At 48.0% G+C, this 24,953-nt stretch overlaps 1 protein-coding gene across 2 annotated transcripts; it reads left to right on the forward strand.

The window, feature by feature from the left end:
- Nucleotides 1–8,378: 8,378 nt before the first annotated feature.
- DELE1 (DAP3 binding cell death enhancer 1) lies at nucleotides 8,379–23,589 on the forward strand. Of its 2 annotated transcripts, XM_043913074.1 has the most exons (14): nucleotides 8,379–9,311; nucleotides 9,983–10,097; nucleotides 10,188–10,311; nucleotides 11,800–11,947; nucleotides 13,443–13,604; nucleotides 13,854–13,942; nucleotides 14,044–14,137; nucleotides 16,901–17,043; nucleotides 18,191–18,349; nucleotides 18,443–18,535; nucleotides 20,901–21,060; nucleotides 21,590–21,676; nucleotides 22,009–22,251; nucleotides 23,013–23,589. In XM_043913074.1, the coding sequence occupies exons 1-13, from the start codon at nucleotides 9,281–9,283 to the stop codon at nucleotides 22,248–22,250; spliced, it is 1,647 nt and encodes a 548-aa protein (XP_043769009.1). In that variant the 5' UTR covers nucleotides 8,379–9,280; the 3' UTR covers nucleotide 22,251; nucleotides 23,013–23,589. The 2 variants fall into 2 exon arrangements, with proteins under 2 accessions (XP_043769009.1, XP_043769010.1); XM_043913075.1 differs by lacking the exon at nucleotides 21,590–21,676.
- The last annotated feature ends 1,364 nt before the right edge of the window (nucleotides 23,590–24,953 follow it).

A 24,953-nucleotide genomic window follows, 5' to 3' on the forward strand; every position in this document is an offset into this window, starting at 1 on the left:
GTGGGCAGGAGGGAGAAGGAACAGACTGGAGTCTCTCCTGCCGTTTCTTTGTCGGGTTTGCAGGCACCAAGCAGGGCAACAGCCTTGTTAATGGGGCCTAGGGCTCCTGCCCCGCCCCAGTCCCCCCAGAAGAGGACCTGCCGCTGCCTTCTCCACGGGGTGCCGCTCACTCCCTTCCTTCCGGCAGCCAAGGTTTGGAGGAGGGGGGAGGGGTACAGCGGTGGGCACAGTTTATGCTCCTCCAGAGCTTCGGAGTAAGATTTCCCCAAAAAGCCGTATTAAATAAATAAAAGGAAATTCAGCAGATGGAAACATGAATCAATGAAAACTCCCATATGAGTGCAAAGATTTATGTCAAAAAACGAAACATCAACTTCTGGGAGCTGCCGCGTCTCCTCTTGGCTGCTCATTTGGAATGGATTCTCGGTGTCGCTTTCCGTCCCTTTCTAGCCCTGGGAGAGGACGGAGAGAAAGAATGAAACCCATTTTTAAAACAGTCATTTTTTAATCAGAAATGAACGCTGTTTTCCCCCTCCAGGCTGGAGGGAACGTGATCCGGACTACGGGGGGCATCGCCGGGAGAGAGGGCCCTCAGCAGGACGCGGAGGGGCGCCCCTCCTTCCCCACACCCCCGCGGCTCTCTGGGGTCCAGTACCTCCAGATTTCACGGCCGCCGCGGCCACGGTAGCATACATACCAGTGCCCACCGCACTGCGGCCGCGCTCCACGACTCCAGGCGCCCGCGGCCCCGACCCCTCACGTGGGTGGAGGAGGCCTGCGCAGAGGCGGCTGGGTGCCCGCCCCTACCCGCAGTCCGGCCCACCGCCAGGGAGCTCATCTCATCTGGGCGAGCCTCTGCGTGAGTTCCTCCAGTTCCGGGGAGAAGGACTGGGGACATGCTGAGAATAAAATGTAGGCTTTGAGAATGAAGCGCACGGATCGAAGACACCGTTTAGCCCATAGGTTGGGCCACGCAGGGATTAAGAGGGCAGGCATTGGCATCCTGATGGTTCAAATCCCATATCGGTCACTGCCAACTGGATGACCTTGAACAAGTTAACCTCTGAGCCAGGGTTTCATCATCTGTAAAATGGGAATTATATCACCAGCCTCCTGGGGGACTGTGAAAAGTAAATGAGAAAACACACATAAAGTGCTGTATTCAGTACAAATATACATAAGATTGAATAAATGTTAGCTATTATCATCAGGATAAAGGCTTAGATTCTCATCATAACCTACAAAGCTCTGCATAATCCATGCTCCAAGCTCTGTGGCCTTGGAGAAGCCACTGACCACTCCATCCTAGGCTCCAGTCATTAACTTCTGCACAGCAGCCTAGCTCCCTTGCACCTCAGGACCTTTGCACATGCTGTTTCCTGTGCTTGGAAGGCTATTTTCCACCTTCCACTTCAACCCAGGCTGCCCATTATTAGGGCTTCAGTTTACTTGTTATGTCATCCAGGAAACTTCCTGATTCTCCATTTCCACCCTCAAGTGTAGTCTCTGCTCTGATACTCTCATAGCAGCTCTGGCTTCTTACTAGCAATGCTCCAGTTGTAATATATCATAATTTTTGTTATATGTTTAATGTCTATCACTCCCTGGACAGTTCACACCATGAGGCCTGGAGCTCATCCTGTTCCATTCATTGTGGAATCCCCAGCCCCCAGGACAGTGACTGATGTAGGCCCTCTATTTATGGTGAAATGATGGGACTCTGAGACCAGAGAATCTTGAATCTTCTATATTGTTTTACCACTTCCTTCCAACAATAAATGTATTTACTAAGCAGGGCGCCAAGGGTACAGATCCATACAATTCTATTGCTGACCTACTAGAGCTCATAGTCCCATAGCAGAGACACACATGTAAATAGAGGACAACACAGATAGGGTAGAGTGTGTGGGGGGGATGAGGAAGACTGTCTACAAGGATGGGACCCTTGGTTCCAGGTGGTCTAAGTGGACTAAACTTCATGCTTGACCTGCATTATCTTACTAAAACTCACAACTATTAGCTAGGCCTGTTATCATCCCTGTCTTCACCAATGGCCCAGCGGCTAAGAATCCTCTTGCAATGCAGGAGATGCAGGTTCAACCCCTGGGTCAGGAAGTGGAGGAGCAAGTGGCAACCCACTCCAGTATTCCTGAGTCAAAACTCCCATGGACAGAGGAGTCTGGCTGGCTACGGTCCAAAGGGTCACAAAGAGTTGGACATGTTTGAGCAAGTGAGCAATTATCATCCCTATTGTACAGATGAAGCATAGAGGTTAAACAACTTGCCTGGGATCACAAAGATAGCCATGGCAGAAGTGGCATTCAAAGAGGGGTGCATTCTGCTTCAGGCCCAGAGCTCTTAACTACTTGGCCTTCTGCCTCAAAGCAAAGGGCTCTCGGTGAGGTTCCTCTTCCCGCCCACGACCCCAGTTCTGGTTCTGGACCAAGTGAGAGAGGGGCACTGCCCCTCACCACGTTCCTGCTGGTAGAAATCCCGCCACCCAAGCAGCGGAGAGGGAGGTGGGAGCCAGGCTGAGGGGCATGTGAAAGCCGTACACCCTGTTCCACACAAGAGCTTAATGAGGAGGGTTCACAGGATGGCAAAGGGGACGTGCAACAGCTCAGCTAAAAACAGGAGTGCCTCTGGCTTCTGTGCTGCGGAGCCCCAGCTCTGGAGGGAGGCCCCAGCCTAAGCCAGCTCAGCGCCCTGAGGGTGTTGTTCTCACCTTTCACACCCACCCTGAAGCTCCACTGATCTGCTGCTTTTCCTCTCACCACCCCCGGGGCTTTTTTTTTTTATTTCCTTAAAGGCTGGATTCACCTCCTTCATTTGCTTTCTTAAAGGCAGCCCTGCCTGTTCTCCCGGATTCCAAGAATCAGCCAGCTTTTGGAGGGGTTACAGGGGAACTGTTCTTCAGTCTTATCTGCTTGAGCCTGGCTGAAGCTAGGTCAGAATTCCTTTGAGGATCTGATGAGACCACTCCTCTTTTTCAGCTTCCCCCTCCTCCAGCTGCATCTTTTCAACCAATGGCTCCTGCAAATTCTGACCGGAGGACCTGAGGTCACAGCAGGACATCCAGTGGAAGAGACTAGCTGGTGATGTTAGGAAAGAGAACAAGGGTAAGGCTGATAATAGCTGCCATTTATCGAGTCCTTTCCGTGTGCAGGGGTAAGCACTTCGTGTGTGCTTGCCCAGTGAATCTTCACATCAACGCTGTTAAGAAGGGACCCATATTATCCCCATTTCGCAGACAACGAATTGAGGCTCAAAAATTCAAGTAACTTTCCCAAGTTCACGCAACTATAAAGTGGGGTTGGGGGGTACTTCCCTGGTGGTCCAGTGGTTAGGGCTCTGTACCCCCACTGCAGGAGGCATGGGTTCAATCCCTGGTCCAGGAACTAAGATCCCATATGCCTTGGGGCAACTAAGACTAGATGCAGCCAAAAGTAAATAAATAAAAACAAACAACACAAACAACAACAAAGAAAGTGGTAGGGGATTCAAACCCAGGCCATTAGGACTCAGGAATTCAAGCTCTTAACCACTCTACTCCTGTTTAGGAGTCAGCAGCCCAGGATAGTCAAGCAAAGAGCAATGGACAGAGAACTGAAATGTGGTTAGTGCTGTTACTCAGTGTCAGGAGGAAGAAGCAATGGCAGAAACAGTAATCAGGAGATAAACAAACATAGGAGATCCAGTACAAGGGAAGCTGGAGAGGAGACAGATTCAAGGACCTGACACGAAAGATGGCAATTTTTACAGGACTTGTGACTTGTGACACTCTGGGGTGCAAATCATCCCCAAAGTCTCCTTCTGGAGAAATCTAGAGAGAAAACTCACTCCATGGACTCCAAGTCTACAGTCCTGGGCTCTCCTGGGATCCAGCTGCATCCTGCCTTTGGGGCTCCATTAGCTGTCCCCCACTCCTCCATATTCTGATTAGACTTTTCTAGAAAGCTAGCTTCAACGAGTTTCTAATATTTGCAGTAAGACTCAAAAGTAATGTGGGGGTGGGCAGAGAAGGGAGCTGAACGAACCCTGAGTTCAAGGTTTATTCCTGAATGGTTGGGGAAAATGATACAGTTGACAGAAATAAGAGAGATGATGAAGCAATTTGGCATGTGAGAGTTAAGGAGTGGATGGTCAACTGAGTCAAATACTCAGGGTCAAGGAGGCTGACTGAGCAAAGGCCCAAGGGTGCTTAATGAGGTGGTCTTTGATGACCCTGGTGACAGCTGTGTCAGAAGAACAGTGATGGAAGCAGGGAGGCAGCTGAAAAGTGAAGGAGTCAGGAAGGAATGGGAGGCAATGTGTGTGTTAATTAAGAAATCTGACAGTGGAGAGAATGAAATAGGAGCTGAAAAACACAGGAGGATCAAATAAAGGATGTTCTCCAAGATAGGAAAGGCCTGTGTATATTTCATAGAAAGAAAAAAACTAATAGATATATGCTTGTCATGAGGGTCAGGATAATTATAGAGACAAGGTTCCAGAAGAGACAGGAAGGGAATGGGACTAGGAACAAACACAAAGTTTGGCCTTAAGACAAAGAAAAGAGACAGACCTCTTCAAATGAGTCTGTGTTCTTGTCATTTCCTTCGACTCACATTCATGCCTTACATTTATTTGAACAGTGTGCAGCTAAACATCCACATCTGTGCTCATAGCAGCTCTTCAAGTTAGAGCCTTCTTCATATCACTGCTTGTTGACCATGTGCCAGTCAATGATGTGTTACCTCATGAGAAGGGTTACAACTGTCATTCCCGTCTTACGGATGAGGAAACCAAGATAAAAGATTATAATTCACTTGACCAAGGTCACTCAGCTAGTAAGTAGGAGAGATGGATCGGAGGCCAGTCAGTCCCATTCCAGTGTTCTTCTGTGCTCTTCCTGAAATTTTAAGTTGAAAACAGTTGCCTCTAGGTAGTAGGATGAGAGGGTAGGGAGCTGTGTGTGGCACGGGTCTGCAGGGTTTTGTTATAAGCTGTATAAGTACCATTTGACTTTTTACTGGAGTAGGCTTTCCTTTAACAGACCATTTCTTAAGTGAGGGGAAGAATCACTGAGCCTGGCACAGTCCCTGCTCTCAGCAGACGAGCTCTTCCTTAACACAGTTCACACTTAGGTATGAACTGTTTGACCACCTGGCCAACCTCATGTCCAGATCCTACTGGGAATAGCAGGCTTTCTGTGACATGTTTTTGTTTGTTTGTTGTTTCCCTAATACAAAACAAAATGAAAACAAAAACTTACACAAAGGAACTTCACTTTAGTCCAATGGTTAAGACTCTGAGTTCCCAATGCAGGTGGCACAGGTTCGATCCCTGGTTGGGGAGCTAGGATCCCACATGCCACAAGGCATGGCCAAAAAAAACCAACTTGCACAACACAAAGGAGTTTGCACTTTTTGATAATACAAATTCCTACTAACAAAAAGCAAAAAGAACTGGTATTGGTGCTCAGGTGATGACTCAGCCTTCTCAGTGATGAGGGTGAGGTCACTGGCTAGAAGGGATGGGATGATGATGAGGGCTTGACTTTCTTCAAACCATCCCCCACACAGCAGCCAACAGTCTTTTAATATCCTACAGGCAGGCCTGATCATGCTTATCCTTCCTTCTTGGATGCTCTCCAGACAGAGTTGAGACATGGGGTAGGGGTGGGGACTATATAAGACTTTGTGATCTGGTCTCACTTACCTCTTCAGACTAAAGGGCTATTGCTATCCCATACCACCCCTGCCCTAGCTATAGCCTATAGATCTTAAATTTTGCTCTCTTTGCCTCCCTGGGCCTTCATACCGGTTGTTTACCCTTCCTGAATTGTGTTTTCCCATCCCTTCTTCATCTGATTAGTTTCCATGCCTCATCATTCAGTTTCATAGTTTAGAGGTCACTGCCTCCAGTAAGTTTTCCTGACTTCCATAACTAAGTTATGAGCCTCCCCTGGGTGTTCCCATAGCACTCTGTACTTTGCCTACATTCCCTAGTATTCATGCCCTTTTGTCTTCCCCCTCAAACACTGATGTTCAGATGACCCTGTGAATTGCTTTAACCACCAGAGTGAAGAAGTGACCCAGGGTAGGTTCTAGGACTAAGCCTGAAGAAGCCTGGCAGTTTCCACTTCTGTACATTTAAAAGCTCTGAGCCACTATTTATGAAGTTCAGCTACCCAGCTGGAGAGGCCCTGGGACTACATGGAGAAAGAGGCCTAGTTGAGCCTTCATATGACTCCAGCCCCAGCTGCCATCTGACTGCCACCTCAGTCATGACAGATCCCAAGTGAGACTAGCAAAATTGCCCAGCTGAGCCCAGTCAATTCACAGAACTGCGAGAGATAATAACATGATTGTTTTAAGCCACTAAATTTTGGAGAGTTTGCTGTGCTGCAATATATAACTAAAGGACAATTTGGGATTTTAACTGTCTATGAGTTTGCTTACCCTGCCAGACTATTCCATGAAGGCAGGGGCCACATCCAGTTTTTAAAAATTGTTATATACTCAGGACATTCCCCAACACAGAATAAGGTCTCATATATTTGATGAATGCAAATTAAGAACATCTACAGAATGAAGGCAACAACAAATGTCTAGAACATTCAGTGTGTTGACTATACAATGATATCAAGAAAAGGTGATTAACTGGACATCTGGGCAGTAAGTTCCCAATGTAAGTGAGATAGCTTAATTTTATAGAAGGATTTGCAGAGCAACCTTGGGAGCAGAAGAGAAAGGCTAATGGTTTGGGCCTGGAAGTTCAGGCCAAGGTAAAGGCAAGGGAACAAAGGTGTCATCCCTGATAGTACTCCCCTGGGCAGCACTAAATAGGTGATCTGGCATATCAGTGAGGACTGCAGCTGCCCTCGCCAAGTACCCCTCACTCAAATGGTCTGTTAGTGTTCACAGGCTTCTAGCGACAAGAGACACCGAAATGCCATTCTACAAATAGAACTAGACATCATCTTCAAAATTTTTCAACTCACTTTAAACACGGAGGGCCTTCAGTGTATGTGGAACGAATACATTTCCGCTCAAATCAATAAATCCCATGACTGAGGTCTGGTGGTCTTGTCTGAAATAATCATCAGCACGAAGTGTCTAGTCAACTCAATGGGTATCTTTCAAACACCTTCTGTAGGTTGACAGTTTGTGTCAAGCCTTATGTGGGACACAAAATGGGAAAATGCCATCCCTGCCCTGAGGGAGAGAACAGGGGAGACTAGACTTACACAAATGAGATAATTAAATAACAGGACAACATATAATTACTGCTAAATTGTATGGTAAGAAACTAAGTGCTACAGGAATTGGGAAAAGTGGAGAACAGCAAGGGCTCGAACAGTTGAGGAGTTGTCACTAAAGAAATGGAGGTGGCTGAGCCTTAAAGGAATGAAACCAGCTCTCCCTCATCTCTCGCTGAAAGGAACGAGGCAGAAGTTCTGGAGGAAGAAGAAACCCGAACCAGCACGCTTGTTATTTTACTTTGATGCAGCGACACAAGGAATGTGAAAGGTGGCTGCCCCAAATTCCAAAGCGAGCATATTTCTGAAGTTTCCCAACATTCGCACTTCTAGGCCTTTATCAGTTTCTTGTGCTTGCAAGCCTTTTTCCCTTCTCCCTTCACCTGGTGAATTCTTACTCGTATTTAAAGGTCCAGCTCAAATGCAACTCCTTTTCTGAATTCTCCCACGGTATCCAATAATCCAGTGCTCATGCTTCCATTGGAACGTGTCTATGCCTTTGGCCTACTCACTTCCTCTATTGCTGCATTAACACCAACTTAAACTTACTAGGCTTTTACTATCTGTTGGGAACTAAACATTTAAAATGTGTTATTCAAGCCTCACAACAACTACATGAGGTTATTATTTTTCCTATTTTATAGATCAAGAACCCAAGATTTAAAGTGGTTAAGTAAACTGCCCAAGAATACGAAACAGGAAGTAAGGAGGCTGGGATTGGAACCATTTGTGGAACTCCAGAAAAGAGAGGGAAAGTGAAGTCGCTCAGTTGTGTCTGACTCTTTGGGACTCCATGGACTGTAGCCTACCAGGCTCCTCAGTCCACGGAATTTTCCAGGCAAGAGTACTGGAGTGGGTTGCTTCAGAGGCCACTCTTAAAATACTAGACCATGTCTTCCTGGAGGCTATAAATGCCTTTTACTCATCAGTCTTCTCAGATTCTAGGACGGTGGCTGACACATGGCTCAAAATTTGCCAAACAAATCAATACACCTATCATAACACATGCCTGGGTCTAAAGGTATGTACCCCCCACCCTGGTACTCTTTTACCTCAGATAGAGACTTGCACCAACCCAGCAGTCACCTGCCAGGGAGAAAGGTGGAGGGAGAAAGTGTGAGCAACTTACATTTGAATTTGAGATCCTTTATTTCATGGATTCAACTGTGGGAAAAGAGGATTGATTCTTTGCCCAACAAAAGAATACACAGATAACACTGGCTTAGACTGAAGATAAGAGCTCTGATTAACAGGCGGCCAGGAGGGGGCCAGTCTCCTCTTTGAAAGCAGCAATTCAAACCAGAAATTTGTTCCTGTCAAACCAGGAAGGAACAGGCGAGATGACTCCATCTGACCCTATAATGAGGCAGCCTGAGGCACTGACAAAGGAGGGGCTCGGCCGGGGGCTACACAGTGAGACAAAGCGGAGCCAGAGCCGAACCGGAACCCCACGTGCAGTTTTTGATCTCCCATCAAGTCGAGCCGGGTCTGCAAATCCAAGCTGATGGCCTTGGGCGGAAAGCTCGGACTACTGTTTTACTCCGACGCAACCTAAGGCTCCTCTCCTCCACCCACTGGGTCTGGAGTCCCCACCTCCTCTAGCCTCGGGGCATGGGGAAGATTGTTCCCCCTCGAGCCTCCAGGGGTCTGCAAGGTCGTCAAGCACCACGGAGGCCGCTCTCGCCCCGCTTCTCAACGGTCCTGTTTCTGAGGCGGTTCAGCTTCGCCACCTGCCACCCCGTGTCTCTGTGTGATCCTTCTTGTGCAGCCAGCAAATGACACCTCTTCTACGGGATGCTGGGCCCACATCCCCGTGCCCTTGTCGCAGTTCACCTCTCCGCTACCCCCAAATACGCCTACACCCCCACTTCCTTTCGCTGATTGCCGTCCTTCCGGCTGGGCTCCCTTCTAATTGGCTGCCGGCAAGCTTCCTAAGGGACTCGGCCACTCGGAGGGCGCCACAGCGGCCACTCTAGCCGCTGTCCCGTGGTTTGGCCTCCCTCTTTCAGCCGCGAGCTCTATGGTGCTGGCGACGACATGTGGCGGCTGCCGGGACTCCTGGGCCGAGGTAAGGGCCGTCGGAGCCCCGGGTCTTAAACCGCACCTGAGACTTGGAACTGAGGAGGGAGCGGCCAGGAGGACCAAGCTGAAAGCAATAGTGGGCGGTGCTAGAGCGGAGGAGAGGCAGAGTCGTAAGGGGCGGGGCTACAATCTGTGTCAAGGGGTCTTTGGAGTTTGAGGTGTGGTTAGTGGGAAGAAGGTGGAGCGTAGAGCCTAGGAGTTGGTGGAGTTATTGGAAGGGGAGGAGTCAGGTAACCGGAGACAGTGCGCAGAGTCCTGGAAAGATGAGCGGAGTAGGCGGAGCCAATGGAAAGACGCGAGATTATTATACAGACCAAGAGCGCCAAACTGAGCGAGAGTTTCTGTTTGAATGAATGGTCGTTTTAGAACGTTGTAGTGGTTATCAGAAGGGCACTAGAAATCACCCAGGAAGCTTTTTCAAAACAGCTCAACCCTGAATGATCCTGGTTTGTTTGGTTCTGGGGTGGCACGCTGGAATCTGTTGTAGGCAAAAGATTCTTATGTGTATCCTTGTTAAAGAACCTCTGCAGAAGCAAGTGCCAGTGTTTCCTGGGGTTCCTGGGGTGGGGCTCTGTCAAGGGTCAGAGGGAAGACTGGTGGATACGTCCTTGCCTCAATCCCATTCATGTCAAAGTGACTGATCCTTGCTCTGTACAGCTCTTCCCCGTCTCCTGGGACCTGGCTTTCCTGGGGTGACCCCCAAGTCCTCCAGCCCAGATGGGCCTCAGGCTACCTCCTCCAATCTGCTGGTTCCTGTGCCCAGTTTTGACAGGTGAGATACTGCCATTCTGTCTCCCATGTGCTCCCTGGTCTCCCTCCACCCTCACTTAGGCCAGAACTTGATAGCCTCTGTTACATCTAGGTCCAGCCCCCACTGCCCTGGCCCAGGCACAAGCAGGGGCCCAAAGTCCCATGGATGGAAGGATGCCTTCCAGTGGATGTCTGCTCATGGCTCCCGGAACACACTGTGGGATGCCATATCATGGGTAAGGCTTCCCCGGTCCTTTCCTTGACCTTTATGGTGGATGAGAATAATCCTGTTTGGAAGTGTAGCCTAGAAACAAGAACTAGGGCATCAATGTGCCCACACTCAAAATTTGAATAACCCATGGTGTTGGAGCATATTTGGGGAGATATTGCTGATCCTGTTCCCCCTGCTCCCCATGTATATAATCCTCCTTTCATTCAGTAAACATTTATTGAACACCTTCATTGAGTCAGGCATTTTTTTGCTAGGCCTTAGGGATATAGCAGAGAACAAGGTAGATATGATTCTTACCTTCATGACACTTCCCAGGTAAATATTACTAAATAGCTAACTTTTAATTTATTAATAGATTCTCTGTAGATTATCTTATTTAATTCTTACAAAGCTTTACAGAGGAAATATAATATTCATTTTATAGATGAGGAAACTCAGGCTCTGAAAGTTTAGGTAACACTCTTATGAGCACACAGCTATTACGTAGAAGAACCAGATTTTACTCTGGAGCTCATGCTGTTAGCTACTATGGTCTGTACCTTGGTTGCTGTATCTAATATAGCTTGTAAAAGCACTTAGTACACATCCTAACCTGTAACAGTACTTAGTAAATATTTGTTGACTCTGATTTATAAAGGCAGAGGTTTAGTAACATGAGCTGACAGGAGGTCTATCAGGGCAGAATCTTTGCCTCTCAGGTTCTGTTTTTAAGATACCCTAAATGAAGTTGACACTCACATCATTCTCATGTCCATCATTTCTCATCCCTCTCACTTTCATGCTGTGTACTTTGGGCAGGAGGTTTGACCTCTCTGAGCCTCAGGTGTTTAATCTTTAATTTGGTGTCATCAGCAAAGCTGAGCCTGGAATGTCTCCACACCAAGGGCACTTCTCTCTGGGGAGCTGTGGCCTAGGGGCATAACACATCCTGGAGAGGCGAGTGTTTTCCCATTCTGTCAATGATATGAACCCTAGGGTGATCCTGTAGTGAGTCCTTCTAGAAACTGGGTCTGGATCTCAGGGGTCCTGATGTCACTCCTGAGCTCTGTCACTACTGCCCATGTGAAAAATCCTGACCTTGTTTATTCAGTCACTCACTCATGCATCTATTCAACATTTATTTATTAGTGCTATATATATTAGGTGCCTGTATCTAGTAGATTATATGTGTAGATAGATAGATAGGTCTATATCTACTAGACTATATCTGTGGTCTACTAGGAATACATCGGTGAGCAAAACAGGTATGGTTCCTGCCCTTGTAGTGCTTAGAGACTAACAGGAGAGACAGACCTTGATGGATAATTGCAGAGATGACTGTTTAAGTACCAGTGTGATCTGCGTTCCACAGGGGAAGTTTGGGTGCTTGTGAGAGTGTGTAGTGGGCAAGCGGCCACAGCCAGAAATCAGGACAGGCTTATCGAGGGAGTGACATTGGACTGTAGGAGTTGATCGATGGAGAGCTGTGTCCATAATATGCTGTCTTCCCCAGGGCACTCTGGCCGTGTTGGCCCTGCAGCTGGCGAGGCAGATCCACTTCCAGACGTCCCTTCCAGCAGGACCTTGGCGAGTGGAGCGCTGCTCTTGGTACAGTCCGCTGGACCGCTTCCTCTCATCTCCCTTGAGGCACCCTTGTTCCTGTGAGTTCTTGGTCCCAGGGATAGGAGGGCTGGGCTGGGAGTTTCTCTGGGCCAGGAAGCATCTCTGGACACTCCTCAGGAAAAGAGCCATCAGAGGCTCCTTGCCTTTCCTATCTGCAGTCAGAGGAAGGGGAATGGGAGGAAGTTCTATCCACCCAGGGTGTGGGCCACACCTGCCTCCAGGGTCCTCCCATGTCCTCCCCTCACCTTCCGTGGAGGGAGCCATGCGGGGGTCCAAATTCTAGGTATGGCTCCCTGCCCAGTTCTCAGCCAGTTAGGTTATTCTCTGGTTAGTCAGTCATTAAAAGGTGAATCTTTGTGGTGGTGGCTTAGTCACTAAGTTGTGTCCAACTTTTGCGGCCCCATGGACTATAGCCCACCAGGCTTGTCTGTCCATGGGATTTTCCAGGCAAGAACACTGGAATGGGTTGCCATTACCTTCTCCAGAGGATCTTCCCAACTCAGGAATCGAACTCTGGTCTCCTGCATTGCAGGCAGTACCCCTGCATTGCTGGTGGATTCTTTACCAACTGAGCCACCTTATTGAATGGCTGTCATGTGCCATGGTACAGAGGCAGTGCAGTGCAGTGTAATGGTTACAGGTCTAGAGTCACACTGTCAGGATTCCAGCCCAGAACTGCTGAAACTAGTTTTGTGTCCCTGAACAAATCACTTAAAAAACAAAAAACAAACTTACTTATTTTTAGCTGTGTGCAGTATTCAGTGCCCTAGAGCATGTGGGTTCTTAGTTCCCAGACCAGGGATCAAATGTGTGTTCCCTGCATTGGAAGGTGGATTCTTAATCACTGGACCCCCAGGGAAATCCCTGGATGAGCCACTTAACTTCCCTGTGCCTCAGTTTCTTCACCTGTAAAATGAGGAAATAATAAAACACACCCCATAGGTTTCTTGGAAGGACTAAATGAGTCAATACATGTGGAGAACTTAGAACAGTGCCTGGCATGTAGTAAGCACTCAGTAAGTATCACTTTAAGTTCTTGCCTTTATTATTATGACTACAATCATTATCAATATTACCATCAAACCAAGTGCTAAGTGCCAGGCTAAAGAGTGAATAAAGTAGATGCCTCCCTGTGGCTGAAAGAATTGAAGCCGAGGAGAGATTTATGCTTGAGGGATATGGGTATCAGCAGAAATGTGGGCCCCTTTCCACCCCAGTGGAGGGAAGCCAGCCAAGGAAATGGAGGAGGAGGCATGTGACGGACATTTCTCAGGAGTTTCCAGATTCTTCCTTTGGTCCCTAAAATCTCAGGGAGGGCTCAGTCAGTCCCAGTAGGGTGAACTGATCCCCTTCTCTCTCTCTTTTTTTTAATTTTATTTATTTGGCTGTATCACATGTGGGATCTTAGTTCCCTGACTGGGGATCAAACCCACGCTCCCTGCATTGGAAGCACAGAATCTTAACCACTGGATCGCCAGGCAAGCCCTGAACTGATCGCCTTCTGATATGACTGTTCTCACTGGCTCTTTCTAGCACTGCGGAGACACATTCTGCCTAGCTCTGATAGCCCAGCTCCCAGGCACACTGGCCTCGGGGAATGCAGACTGGGCCAGGAAGAACCTTCCACTCAGCCCAAGAGCATCTCTTCACCCAGCTCTTTGAGAGCAGCTAGGCATCAGGACCCCTCTGAGGAAGGTATGGCCCCAGCTACTAAAAGCAGAAGGCTGTGGCGGGGTGGGGTGGGGGTGGGGAATTGGGCAGGTGGACTTTTGTTGCTGCGTATGCCAGCTAAGGGAATTGTCATTCTTGTGAGTCCTCATGCTTTCTGGGGCAATTTGGAATTATTTTGGTTTTTGGCAATGGTGCTGGCTGGAAGGCTGGGGGCACTAGGAGAGTGGGAGAAAAAAGAAATAACACCTTCCTCCTTTGCCCTTTCCCTCACAGATCCCAGTGACATCAGCTTCCTGCATGCCAGCAGTAGCTTCAAGTCCAAGCCGAAGCCGGCCCAACCTCAACCCACTGACGAAAAGCAGGTATTGTCCAGATGTGGCCACCTGGATCCCCATAACATTTCCTTAAACAGGCAGCTCCTCCCAGGGAACTGTCCCATGATGAGTCTATGTTTCTTCCCCAGGAACAAGAGAAATCAAAACTTTCCCTCGAGGAGGCCGTGACCTCCATTCAGCAGCTCTTCCAGCTCAGTGTTTCCATCGCTTTCAACTTCCTAGGTAACTGGGTGGACCCTGCCTCAAGGAAGGCAGATGGGAAAATGGGAAAGATATGGGGTAGGTCAAATAAGGTCAGGGCAGCGAATGGTTTAATAATAACATAAATAAACATGAGAGAGTTTATTTTCTCCAAGGTATGTTGACCAAAGCTGGCATAATGGCTCAGTCGTGTCAGGGACCTATTCTCAGTCCAGTGGTTCTGCCATTCTTAAAACAGGCTAAAGGTCCAGTTTGCCTCATACGCAAATACTAGCCAGCTGGAAGGGGGAAGGTGAGAAAGCTGAAAAACCACTCCTTCACAACTTAGAAGTTGCACACATTATTGTCCAGAACGAAGACTTGAAGTTATATGTAGTCTCAGAGTAGCCTCGGAAATGTAGCCATTAGTTGAATGACCATATGCTTACCTGGAAATTCTGTTACTGTGTAAGAAGGAGAAAAATCTTGGGATGACACTTTGATTTTCTGCCATACTTAGGCAAACACAGTCTTCTGAGGTTTGGTGCAGGCCCTCAAGTGCCCTTACTTACCCACGTCTGGAGACCCAGATACCTGTCCAACATTTGTCCTATTCTCCACAGTGACCTGGCTTGTTTCAGGCCTTCTCATGTGGAGACCCAGATCCCCGGCAGCATCTCTTGGAGTCTAGTGGGCCTGTGGGTGAAAGGCTGGGATTCATTCAGTACAGATGTATTAGGCAGTCACCTTTGCTAAGCCCTGTTTTAGTTGTTGGAGACACGGTGATTCACAAAACAAAGTCCTTACTCTCATAGAGCTGCTGTGTGAGCTGAGGGAGAGAAAAACAATAAATTGACAAACAAAAAAGAGAATTTCAGTTGATGATAAATCTTATGGAGAAAATTACACAGGGGGATGCATTAGTGACTTGGGCAAGGAGCGGCTCTGATTTGGAAGGCCTTGACCTGACTGAATCACAGATGGAAAGATCCTTGACCTGGCTGACAAAAATAAGCCAGTCTTGTTTCCATTTGGAGAAAGCTTTCCAAGCTGAGGGTATAGCGAGTGCAAAGGTCCTGAGGCAGGATTGAGTTTTGTTTGTTTAAAGGGAAAAAAGCGTGAATGTGGCTGGAGCTCTGGGGTCACCAGGAGACCAGAAAGAGATGAAATTAGAGAAACAGGCAGGGGCCAGATCAGATCAGAGCTTCTGAGCCACAGTGGGTGAGACAGGAAGCCACTGGAGGGTTTTGTACTGCAGCAGGAAGTGGGCAGTCATGTGATCTGATCTACTTTTTCAAAGATCTCTCTGCCTGTGGAACTTGCCTGGTGGTCTAGTGAGATCAAGGCTCTGTGCTCCCAATGCAGGGGACGTACGTTCGATCCCTGGTCAGGGAACTAGATTCTGCATGATTTAAGTACAGCCAAATTAAAAAAGAAAAAAGAAAAAAATCTCTGCCTGCTGTGTAGACAAATGTGGATCATAGGAATGCCAGAAGGGAAACAGGAAACTAGCTTGGAGCTGATGGTTAAACAAAACATGATGGTGACTTGGTCTAGGTTAGAGGCAGAGGAGCCAGTGTGGGGAATGGAGACAGGGTGGGATCCTTCGCCCTCTGGAGTCTCCTCCTCAAGGACAGAGGGCTCTGTGAACCCTCGACAGTGAGTTTTCAGGCAGCCGGGAGGTGACTCATTCACTGCTGGCTGAATGGAACCCAGCTTCCACCTCATTAGCTTTTTGTGATTTTTGATGGGCAGACAGTCTTCTGAGAATTTTCTTGCCCATTCCTTCCTTCATATACATATTCATTTATTCAGCAAGTGCTCAGCACTGTGGCAGAGCACAAAGGGAGCGTAAGCCATAATCATATTTTGCATTTGTATAGAGCTTTCACCCTATGCAGAGTTATTTCTTCTATATTCTTTTTCTGCTTCTGCCTCTGGGATTTTACAGTCTAATTGAGGAGACAGGGCTTGTACTCTCAAAACAGTTTAGTTCCTAGAAAAAGGCTTATATATGAAGTAAGTGCCAGAAGAGTGTTTAAAGCCTGAGTGTGGTCTGAAGATTCTAGAGCAGAAACAGGTTGGGATGGCCTGATGATGGAGGCAGAAAAAGGCATCCCAGGCAGGAAAAACAGAGTTGAGAGTAGGCTGTGCCCAGCCTTTTCCCTGTTTTCCTTTTTGTTCGGGTAATAAAAAGGACACGGGCTTTGGAGCTGAGCTCTCTTATATTATCTCTCACAGTTTCCTTATAAAGCAGGATTAACAGTATCAGCTGTATCAGTTACGTTATGTTGGTGACAAGCAGCCTAAACCCACTTTGCTTAACCTAAGCACAAAAGGAATCTATTGGGATCTATGGATTCCTGCCAAAGAATCAGAAAGGACAGGAATCAGAGAGGCTCCAGAGATCTAGGGGGCAATAACTGAGCATCAGTGTCTGCAGAGCGCTGCCATCAGAATAACCTGCAGGAGCTGTTCTCTCTCCTGTTGCAACCAGATCAAGATTCAGATTCCTGAGAGAGGGTCTCATTGGTTGGGAAGAGCAGAGGTACATTGATTGACAGCACTAGGGGGAGGACTGTTCCCAAAGGGAAATTAGGATGCTGTTCCCAAGAGAAGGATGGAGTACAGGAGGGCAGAACCCACGGATGTCTATGGCAAATCAGTGAAATATTCAGAGGATGGAAATACATACATGCAAAGTGTCTAGCACAAAAAAGAAAGGAAGGAGCCTCTGGGTATCTGACTAAGGATGTGGGGAAGTTCACAGAGGAAGCTGTGTTTACACCCTGTGCTTTCTTACAGGGACAGAGAACATGAAGAATGGGGACTACATGGCAGCCTTTTCTTACTTCCAGAAAGCAGCGGACCGCGGCTACAGCAAAGCACAGTACAACGTGGGCTTGTGTCACGAGCATGGCAGGGGCACCCCCAGGGACCCCAGCAAGGTACTGCACCTCCTCCTGCGTCCAGGCCCATTGCATGTGCTGCATTGCCCATAGTGACCTCCAGAAATGAGCAGGGGGCAGGGCTTGGGAAAGTCCAGCTTCTCTCTCCAAGCCAGGAGGGAAAAATAAATGTCTCCAGCTTCTCAGAATTTAAACTCCAAACACAGGAAGGCCAGGGACCTTGTCTTTCTTCTTTGCAGCTATATCCTCATGACCTAGAATGTTACCTTGATGAATGGATTAATTAATTCTAAAAAGTAGGGTAGGCAAAGATGTTGTACATAAGAATGTTATTTCCTAGAATTGTATATGATGGCCCAAAAAAGGGAAGCAATTTGAAGTTCCCCCAATAGAGAATTGGTTAGTAACATCTATGTTGGCCTTAAAAATGATGTACTATATCTAGATTTATTTACAGGGGAAGGTATTCATGGTGTATTACTTTTTTTAAACTAGCAGCTTTTTTAACAGTTTTATTTATTTTATTTATTTATTTTTGGCTGTGCTGGGTCTTCATTGCTGCATGGACTTGTCTCTAGTTGCAGAGACCGGGGGCTGCTCTTTGTTGCAGTGCACAGGCTTCTCATTGTGGTGGCTTCTCTTGTTGCAGAACATGGGCTCTGGGGTGCATGGGCTCCCGTAATTGCAGCTCCAGGACTCTAGAGTACCGGCTCAGTAGTTGTGGCGCATAGGCTTAGTTGCTCTGCAGTATGTAGGATCTTCTCTGACCAGGGATCGAACCTGCATCTCTTGCATTGGCAGGTGGATTCTTTATCACTGAGCCACCAGGGTGTAGTGTTAAGTGAAAAAAAAAATAGGTTACAAAAAGTGTAATTCTCTCTATCCCTACACACACACACACACACACAGATATGTGTGTGTGAATACATATATAATGTCTATATATATGTTAATATTATAGCATATGGGGGAAGGCTGTACACTAAAATATTAACAGAGAATGATCTTCAGAAGGCAGGATTTCTTGGAATTTTGTTTCTATTTTTGACTTATTTGTATTTTCTGACTAATCTATTGATATAATGATTATATATTGTTTAATTAAAATAATTTTTTAAAACTTCATTCTGAAAAAATGCAGCCTACAGAGTTCTCAGTTGACTGGATGTTTTTCCCCTCACCCCAGGCAGCCTTTTATTACCAATTGGCTGCCAGCCAGGGCCACAACCTTGCTCAGTACCGTTATGCAAGGTGCCTGCTACAAGACCCTGGCTCCTCGTGGGACCATGAGCGGCAGAGGGCAGTGTCCATGCTGAAGCGGGCTGCAGACTCAGGCTTACGGGAGGTGAGTGCCATTGGTAGGGTCTTTCCTGGGTACTTGGGTCATGTGGAACTAGGCAGTAACCAGAATACCTTTCTCCTTCCTCCTTGACCACAGGCCCAAGCTTTCCTCGGGGTGCTTTTTACCAAGGAGCCCTACGTGGATGAGCAGAGAGCTGTGAAATATCTTTGGCTTGCAGCCAACAATGGGGTATGAGGTCTCCATATCCAGGCATGATGGGGATCAAATTGGATAAAGGAAGGGATTTGGGAATGGGTACCGTGCTTAGAAGAAGGTTGACAGGAGCATTGGGCCGGCTTTAAGCCTTAACTCTCGCTAACTTACTGCGTGCCCCTTGGGCAGGTCCAGTGGTGTGCTGGTATCAGCTCACACCAGCGTAGAAGAATTGTCGTTAGTTTGAAATCAGCTGTGGGGGGAGCATTAGCACCATGGAATTGCCAAATGCTACACAGCTGGGCTTTTCCCTTTAGAGAGCTAGTTGTGAGACATTTACTAGCATACTACTGGACTGGTCACTTATTTTCCTCATCTCTAAGACTGGAGTAATAATGCCTGCCGGACCTGCCTACTGCTTCACAGGGTTGTTGTGAGGATCAGGATCTAACTGAGATAATAAATGTGAAAGCACTTTGAAAAGCGCACACATAAAAGGTGTACCATCACAAGGAACTTAGTCTAGGGAAGTCAGAAGACAGGTGAGGTGAAGACATTGAGCAGTTTTGGGAGTAGAGGATGTCTGGTTGTCTATGAAGTAGGGATTGGCATCCAGGTAGCATGACCCAGAGTCTGTTCCAAAGAGTGTTAGCATAAATAATACAAGGAAAAAATGTTCAGTTAGGTTCAGGAAATATTGAGTTAAACAGATATTTTTAATGCAGGAAATTTCAAAGCTTTATGTGACTGAATCACTGAAAAGACATCTGTGGGTCTGCTGTATCCTCAAGTGTCTTTGACCAGTGTATATATTTTTTGAGTTGTATCTTGAAGGACCAGGAGCCCTGATTTAAAGCCAGCAGTGGCCATGTACTAGAATTTCCCTGCATAAGGGCTGCTGCTCCTCTTTGCTTTCTGGCCAACATGGTGATGGCTTCGGTGAGCTCTTGGGCATCAGAATATACTCCTTTTTCACTCTGTTCACTCTGTGTTGTCCAAAGTATCTGCGGCGGTGGCATGTATGCTCAGTCATGCCTGACTCTTTGTGACCTCATGGACTTGCCTGCCAGGCTCCTCTGTCCATGGGATTTTCAAGGCAAGAATACTGCAGTGGGTTGCCATTTCCTACTCCAGGGGATCTTCCCAACACAGGGATTGAACTCACCTCTCCTGCATTGGTAGACGAATTCTTTACCACTGAGCTACATGGGAAGCCCAAAGTATCTGCAGTACCTGTCAAAAGGGGACCAGTGTCACCAAACAGTACCAGCCTCTGTGCCTGCCTTTCCATGAAATAACTGCAGAGCCTTCCTAGAGCTGGGTGGGCCTCGGGACCATGTGAGGGACAATCCTGGGGACACCCTGGCCTGTGTTAGTCACCCAGCAGGCCAGGTGGAAAAGTACACAAAGGGATGTTGTATAACACATACGTGCATAACAGCATGGGTATTTTGACCTGACTGTGTTCTAACCTGGCCTGTAGCCATGAGTCTACTGTATTTATTACAAAGATTCTGGTCTACATGTTACAGAACTTTCCAGAAATTTGACTTTAGAAGGCAGAAGAGAAATGGAACCATGATTAGGAGACTGAATATAATGAAAATATTTATTATAGAGAGGGAGAGAGTATTGATGTGGGCAGTGACAAGTATGATAACAATAACACTAATCTAGACACTTTGCATGTACTGACACATTTAATCTTAATCACAGAGTTAATAAGGTTGGTGCTGTTATTAGTCCCACTTTACAGATGAGGAGACAGGCACAGAGACATAGACTGTCATGTCTGAGGTTACACAGCTGGGAAGTGGTGAAGCCAAGACTGGAACTCAGGAATCTGGCTGTACAGACTGGGTTCCTAATGCCTACCTGATACTGCTAGTTCTCAGCGAGAGAGAGAGAGAGGACCCAGAGCCAAAGGCAAAGGGATAAAAGCGTTTTAACCTTTCAAAGGAGGAGGAACACATTCTCAGTAACGTAGGCTTTGTAACCGTCCAGGTAGAGATCAGGAAGGCATACAGGGCTTGCAGAAGCCCAGCCTCTACCCTCTATCAGGAGAAACAGCTCCTGGCTCTTTCAGGAAAACCTAGGGGCCTGACTCCTTGTGCTCCCACAGCAGGACTGAGTGCCTCTCATAGACTTTGCTTCTGCACACTTTCAGTACCATCCTCAGCAAGTTTCCACACTGCTCTGGCTGGAATCACTCTGGGTGGAGGGATCCCTGTTTCCTCTGTTCTGGGTCTCTGGCTCTTCAGAGTTGAGATCCCTTGGTCCAGTAAGGGAGTCGGGGCTGGGCCTGACCCTGTGGGCGTGAAGCGCCAGCCTGCTGACTGCTGCACCTTCCTCCTGCCCAGCGTTTCAGTTCTCAGTCCTTCCTGTCCGTGTCTTCCTTTAGGACTCACAGAGCAGATACCACTTGGGAATTTGCTATGAGAAGGGCCTTGGGGTACAGAGGAGTCTGGGAGAGGCCATGAGATGTTACCAGCAGTCAGCAGCTCTGGGGAACACGCCCGCCCAGGAGAGGCTGCGGGCCCTCTTCTCCACGGAGGCAGCAGGTACAGACGAGAATCACAGCCATCAGGTCCCTCCCTGAGCTCCGTACGCTGCGATAGAGAAGCAGGTGACGGTAGCCTTCTGTCTCTCTGTTACTTCCTGCTCCAGTGGTGTGTACGAGCCCAGCTTTTTGAGTCTGACAGATCAAACCTGAGTTTTAACCCCTGCTCTGTCACTGAACTTGGATTGCATGTACTTGCACCTCTGTTTCTTCACCTCTGAAAACTCATTAGGTTGTTTCTGTCCTTTAAGAGTGGAGTCTCTGTTTTCCCCAGTACTGTGGAAGTCCTGTAATCAAATCCCACCAGCCTTCAAAGTCAGATTTCCTGGGGATTCCCAGTCCCTTTGCCAGTTCCGTGGGCTGGGAAGCCTGAAGGGGCTCAGAACCTTCACAACAGTGGGAGAACTTCTGTGATACAGTTATTTTCCAGTTTGTGGGCCACTCACCTGGCGGGTATGGGGTTTAATTTTATTGTGATTGTGTCCCCTCCTACCATCTCATTGCGGCTTCTCCTTTGTCTTTGGATGTGGGATATCTTTTCTTGGTGGGTTCCCACGTCCTCCTGTCGATGATTGTTCAACAGCTAGTTATTGGTACTCTCACAGGAGGAGATGAGGGTATGTCATTCTACTCTGCCATCTTGGAATCAATCTCTGGAAACTCATTGAGGATTAAATGAGACGACAGCCAAGGGCTTAGCATAGCCTGGCGCATAGTAGGTGTTGAATACATGGTGGCCTCTCAGATGACTCGTCAGGAGAGACACTCTCCTGAGGCTGCCTCCAGGCCCTAACTTACGGTCTAGGGCTCTGGGAGCCCTGCTCACCCCTGACTCACTCTGGCTGACCTGGTGAACAATGCCAGGGGAGCCAAGTCCTTCAAGAAACCCTTGCTCCAAAGTAGAAGTCCAAGAACACAAGGTAAGAGTTGCTCTCCCCTCTCCTCACAGCCCCAGGGCCCAGCGACCTAGCAGTGAGAGGACTGAAGTCGTTTTCTAGCCCCTCTCTCTGCAGCCTGAACAGGAGCCTGCTGGCAGGAGCCTCTTGCCTGCCACACGCCTCCAGCACAGGGAACCTTGGCCTCCTCTGTAGAAGCGGGCATCTCCGAGCCAGCCCTGGAGCCCCCAGCAGGGCCATCCCCCGACACCCCTACCCCTTGGAAAGGAGTCTCGTCAGACTGGGTTTTGGCTAAGGTGAGATAAGATGCAGTCACCAGGACCTCTCACTGGTGCTGGAGGGCGGGGCGGGCAGGGAGGAGGTGAGATGGCAACAAAAATAGGGTGTCAGTATCCCTTTCTGGGGTGGAAATTCCGTGGGAGTGTAGGTTTTTGAGCCATTTCAAGTACATGGCTAATAGATGACTCCAATCATTTCTCAGAGGCCCACAAATGAGCTGTGGATGCATTCACAGTCATTTCTGGTCTGTGCATAAAAGATTCCTTCACTGACCTGGGGAAAACATTATACTGAAGGGGCCAGAGACCCTGGTCCTCGCCTTGGCCTTTGTCTTTGAGAAATCACTTCCCTTCCCCATGGCCTGGCCTCAGTTTCCTCAGGTTCAGACTACATCATTTTTTGCCAGCATCTGATGTGTGTGCCTCCGGTGGTTCACAAGAGGATTTTAGGTAGCATTCAAACTAATATCTTTTTGTTTTAGTATTTGTATTGTTAAGATATATTATAAAATGTGATTAGCATATTATAGTTTCACAGATATTAAAAAATAGTGAATCAAGTTCGAGAAAAACCTTTGACATTGCATAAAGGGAGCACAGATCCCAAGAGGTGGCAAAAGTCATGGGGTGGTTCCGCAAACGCCTACAGCTCAGGAAATGCTGAATCATGTTGCTTTTGTTCATCTCCACTGGATCCACAATTGTCTCCATTTCACCTTTGATTTAGAAGGAAGGAGCTTAGTGTCCAAATGCCTGATGTAACTGTTTGACTTTTTCAGGCCTCCACACTTCACTCAGCCCTAAAGATGGAGCCTGCGAGTTCTCAGAGAGATACCACATCTTGAATCCCAAAGAAGAGGCCAGTTATCCACCTGCCTCCCCAAAGAACCTTAAGTACCTGGCCAGCACAGTCAAGAAGAGGGAAGTGTATAAAGACCCAGGTTCTGGCCACATCCCTTCGAAGCAGTGGCCTGACTCACTGTGTTGTTTCCTCAACTATAGACCAAGGGCAGCGGTGTCTGCCCTCCTACCCGCCAGGGCTGAGGTGGGACATTTCACTGCGAAAGGCCCTTGGTGCACACTCAGGCCCGAGGAGGCAGAGTTATGCCCTGTTTCCATGGGTTTGTGAGTCATCAGGCCAGGACTAGGATCCTGCCTCTTGACCCCTGGCCCAGGGCTCTTTCGCACAGTTCTCACTGAAATTTTATGTGAAAGCCTTATTTTCGTCCTGCCGACAGGAGGGAGATTGAGCCCCAGGAGTCTTGGTACCAGAGAGTGTAGATTTCGAGATCCTCGTTTGTGAAAGGTTTGTGCCAGAAATGGATGGGAGTTTAATAAAAGAGATACTGGAGATTATCTCATCACTCTTGCCCTTGAGTATGTTGGGGAAAGCCAGGGAGACGGGCAGGGGAAGCTGAAAGCTGAGGCTCCATTCTCATATCTAAACTCTCCATTAACCAATTTAAAGGGTCTTAAAAGCTTCTCCAAGAGAGCGACATAGAAAAAAATGATTTCTGAGTCAACGCTAATGACTCCAATTACTGAATTTGTGCATAGCTCTTCCCCGGCTTCTGGATGTTAGCCCAAGTTCAATAGCAGAGATGTGGTGAGGGTGCGGGGTGGGAAGAGACTGAGGACCAAGCCCCTAGAAACTGTTCAAATGGAAAAGACCACCCAGCATGGCTAGCTCCAAGTGGGGAGGATCTGGGGAGGGGAGTTCTCCACATTTCTCTCTCTGCCAGCCACACCCCCTCCCACTTCTAGTGGTCTCGCCACTGGAGCCCTAAGCTTCCTCCAGCTCCTGCGTCTCCCCTGCCCTCTACTCACTTTCCAGGGTTGCCCTATACACGGGCCTCACCCTCCTGGTCCCCTCCTGTGACTTCCTCCCACAGATGGTTCCTTGGAAGCAGGGACTTTTTCTTTGGATTCCAGTATCCTCAGCACTTAGCATGAGGCCCTGTTGTGCAGGTAAGGGCTCAAGATACACACTGGTTAAAGCTCAGGGTTGGAAGCTGGGCAGCGCACTCATCTCTCTGCCAAAAAAAAAAAAAAAGGTTTCTGTGGTCAGATAAGTTTGGGAAATGCTGCACTAGACATCCCCTTTTTATAGATTCACAATATACATCAGCATATTCAAGGTTCCAAGAAGTCCTGCAGTAAAGAACTTGGTTAACCGGGTGCTCCCCTCATAGAGCTGGGCAGAGCCCAGCTCCCCTCAAATAGCTGGTGAGCCTTCCTGGGGCACCCCTGTGTAAAGTGTCACTTCCTGCCTTTCCATGGAGCCACGCTTCCCAGCCTCTTACCCTCCTTTTGTCCCTGGGGGTTCTCTGATTATCAGCTCCTCTGGTCATGCCTGGGGCCAAGGGGCAGTTCAGACAGTCTGGGGACCTTGGGCCTCCTGTGGTGATGGCCAGGTAGGGCTCTCCCTCCACCTCGGTTGTTACAAATTAAGTACTAATCCAATGTGGCATGCCAGATACAGAGGGGGGATATTTTTAAGCTCCCGTTGTGGAGAAGGAAGGATGGAGAGTCTTGAGAGGAATGTTGTCAAGGGACCAAAAATCCTCGGCTGTTTCAGTCCCTGCGGTCTCTGTACAGCCCCAGGGGATGGGCTTCCTCGCAGCCCCTGGAACCGCTGTGCTTTTGCCATTAAAATTCCTCTATTAATGACTCATTGTCAGTGCCCTGAAAGGAAATGTGAGGGGAGGCTAGGGAGGTGG

Source organism: Cervus elaphus, chromosome 9 (genome assembly GCF_910594005.1).
Source record: "Cervus elaphus chromosome 9, mCerEla1.1, whole genome shotgun sequence".
NCBI classification, from domain to species: Eukaryota; Metazoa; Chordata; class Mammalia; order Artiodactyla; family Cervidae; genus Cervus; species Cervus elaphus.

Excerpts from the sequence above, each read along its gene's own strand:
- DELE1 (XM_043913074.1), top strand. The coding sequence starts at position 9,281 with ATGTGGCGGCTGCCGGGACTCCTGGGCCGAG. Across the intron at positions 13,605-13,853 it reads TCAGGACCCCTCTGAGGAAG|ATCCCAGTGACATCAGCTTC; the intron begins GTATGGCCCCAG and ends TTTCCCTCACAG. Across the intron at positions 18,536-20,900 it reads GGCTTGCAGCCAACAATGGG|GACTCACAGAGCAGATACCA; the intron begins GTATGAGGTCTC and ends GTCTTCCTTTAG.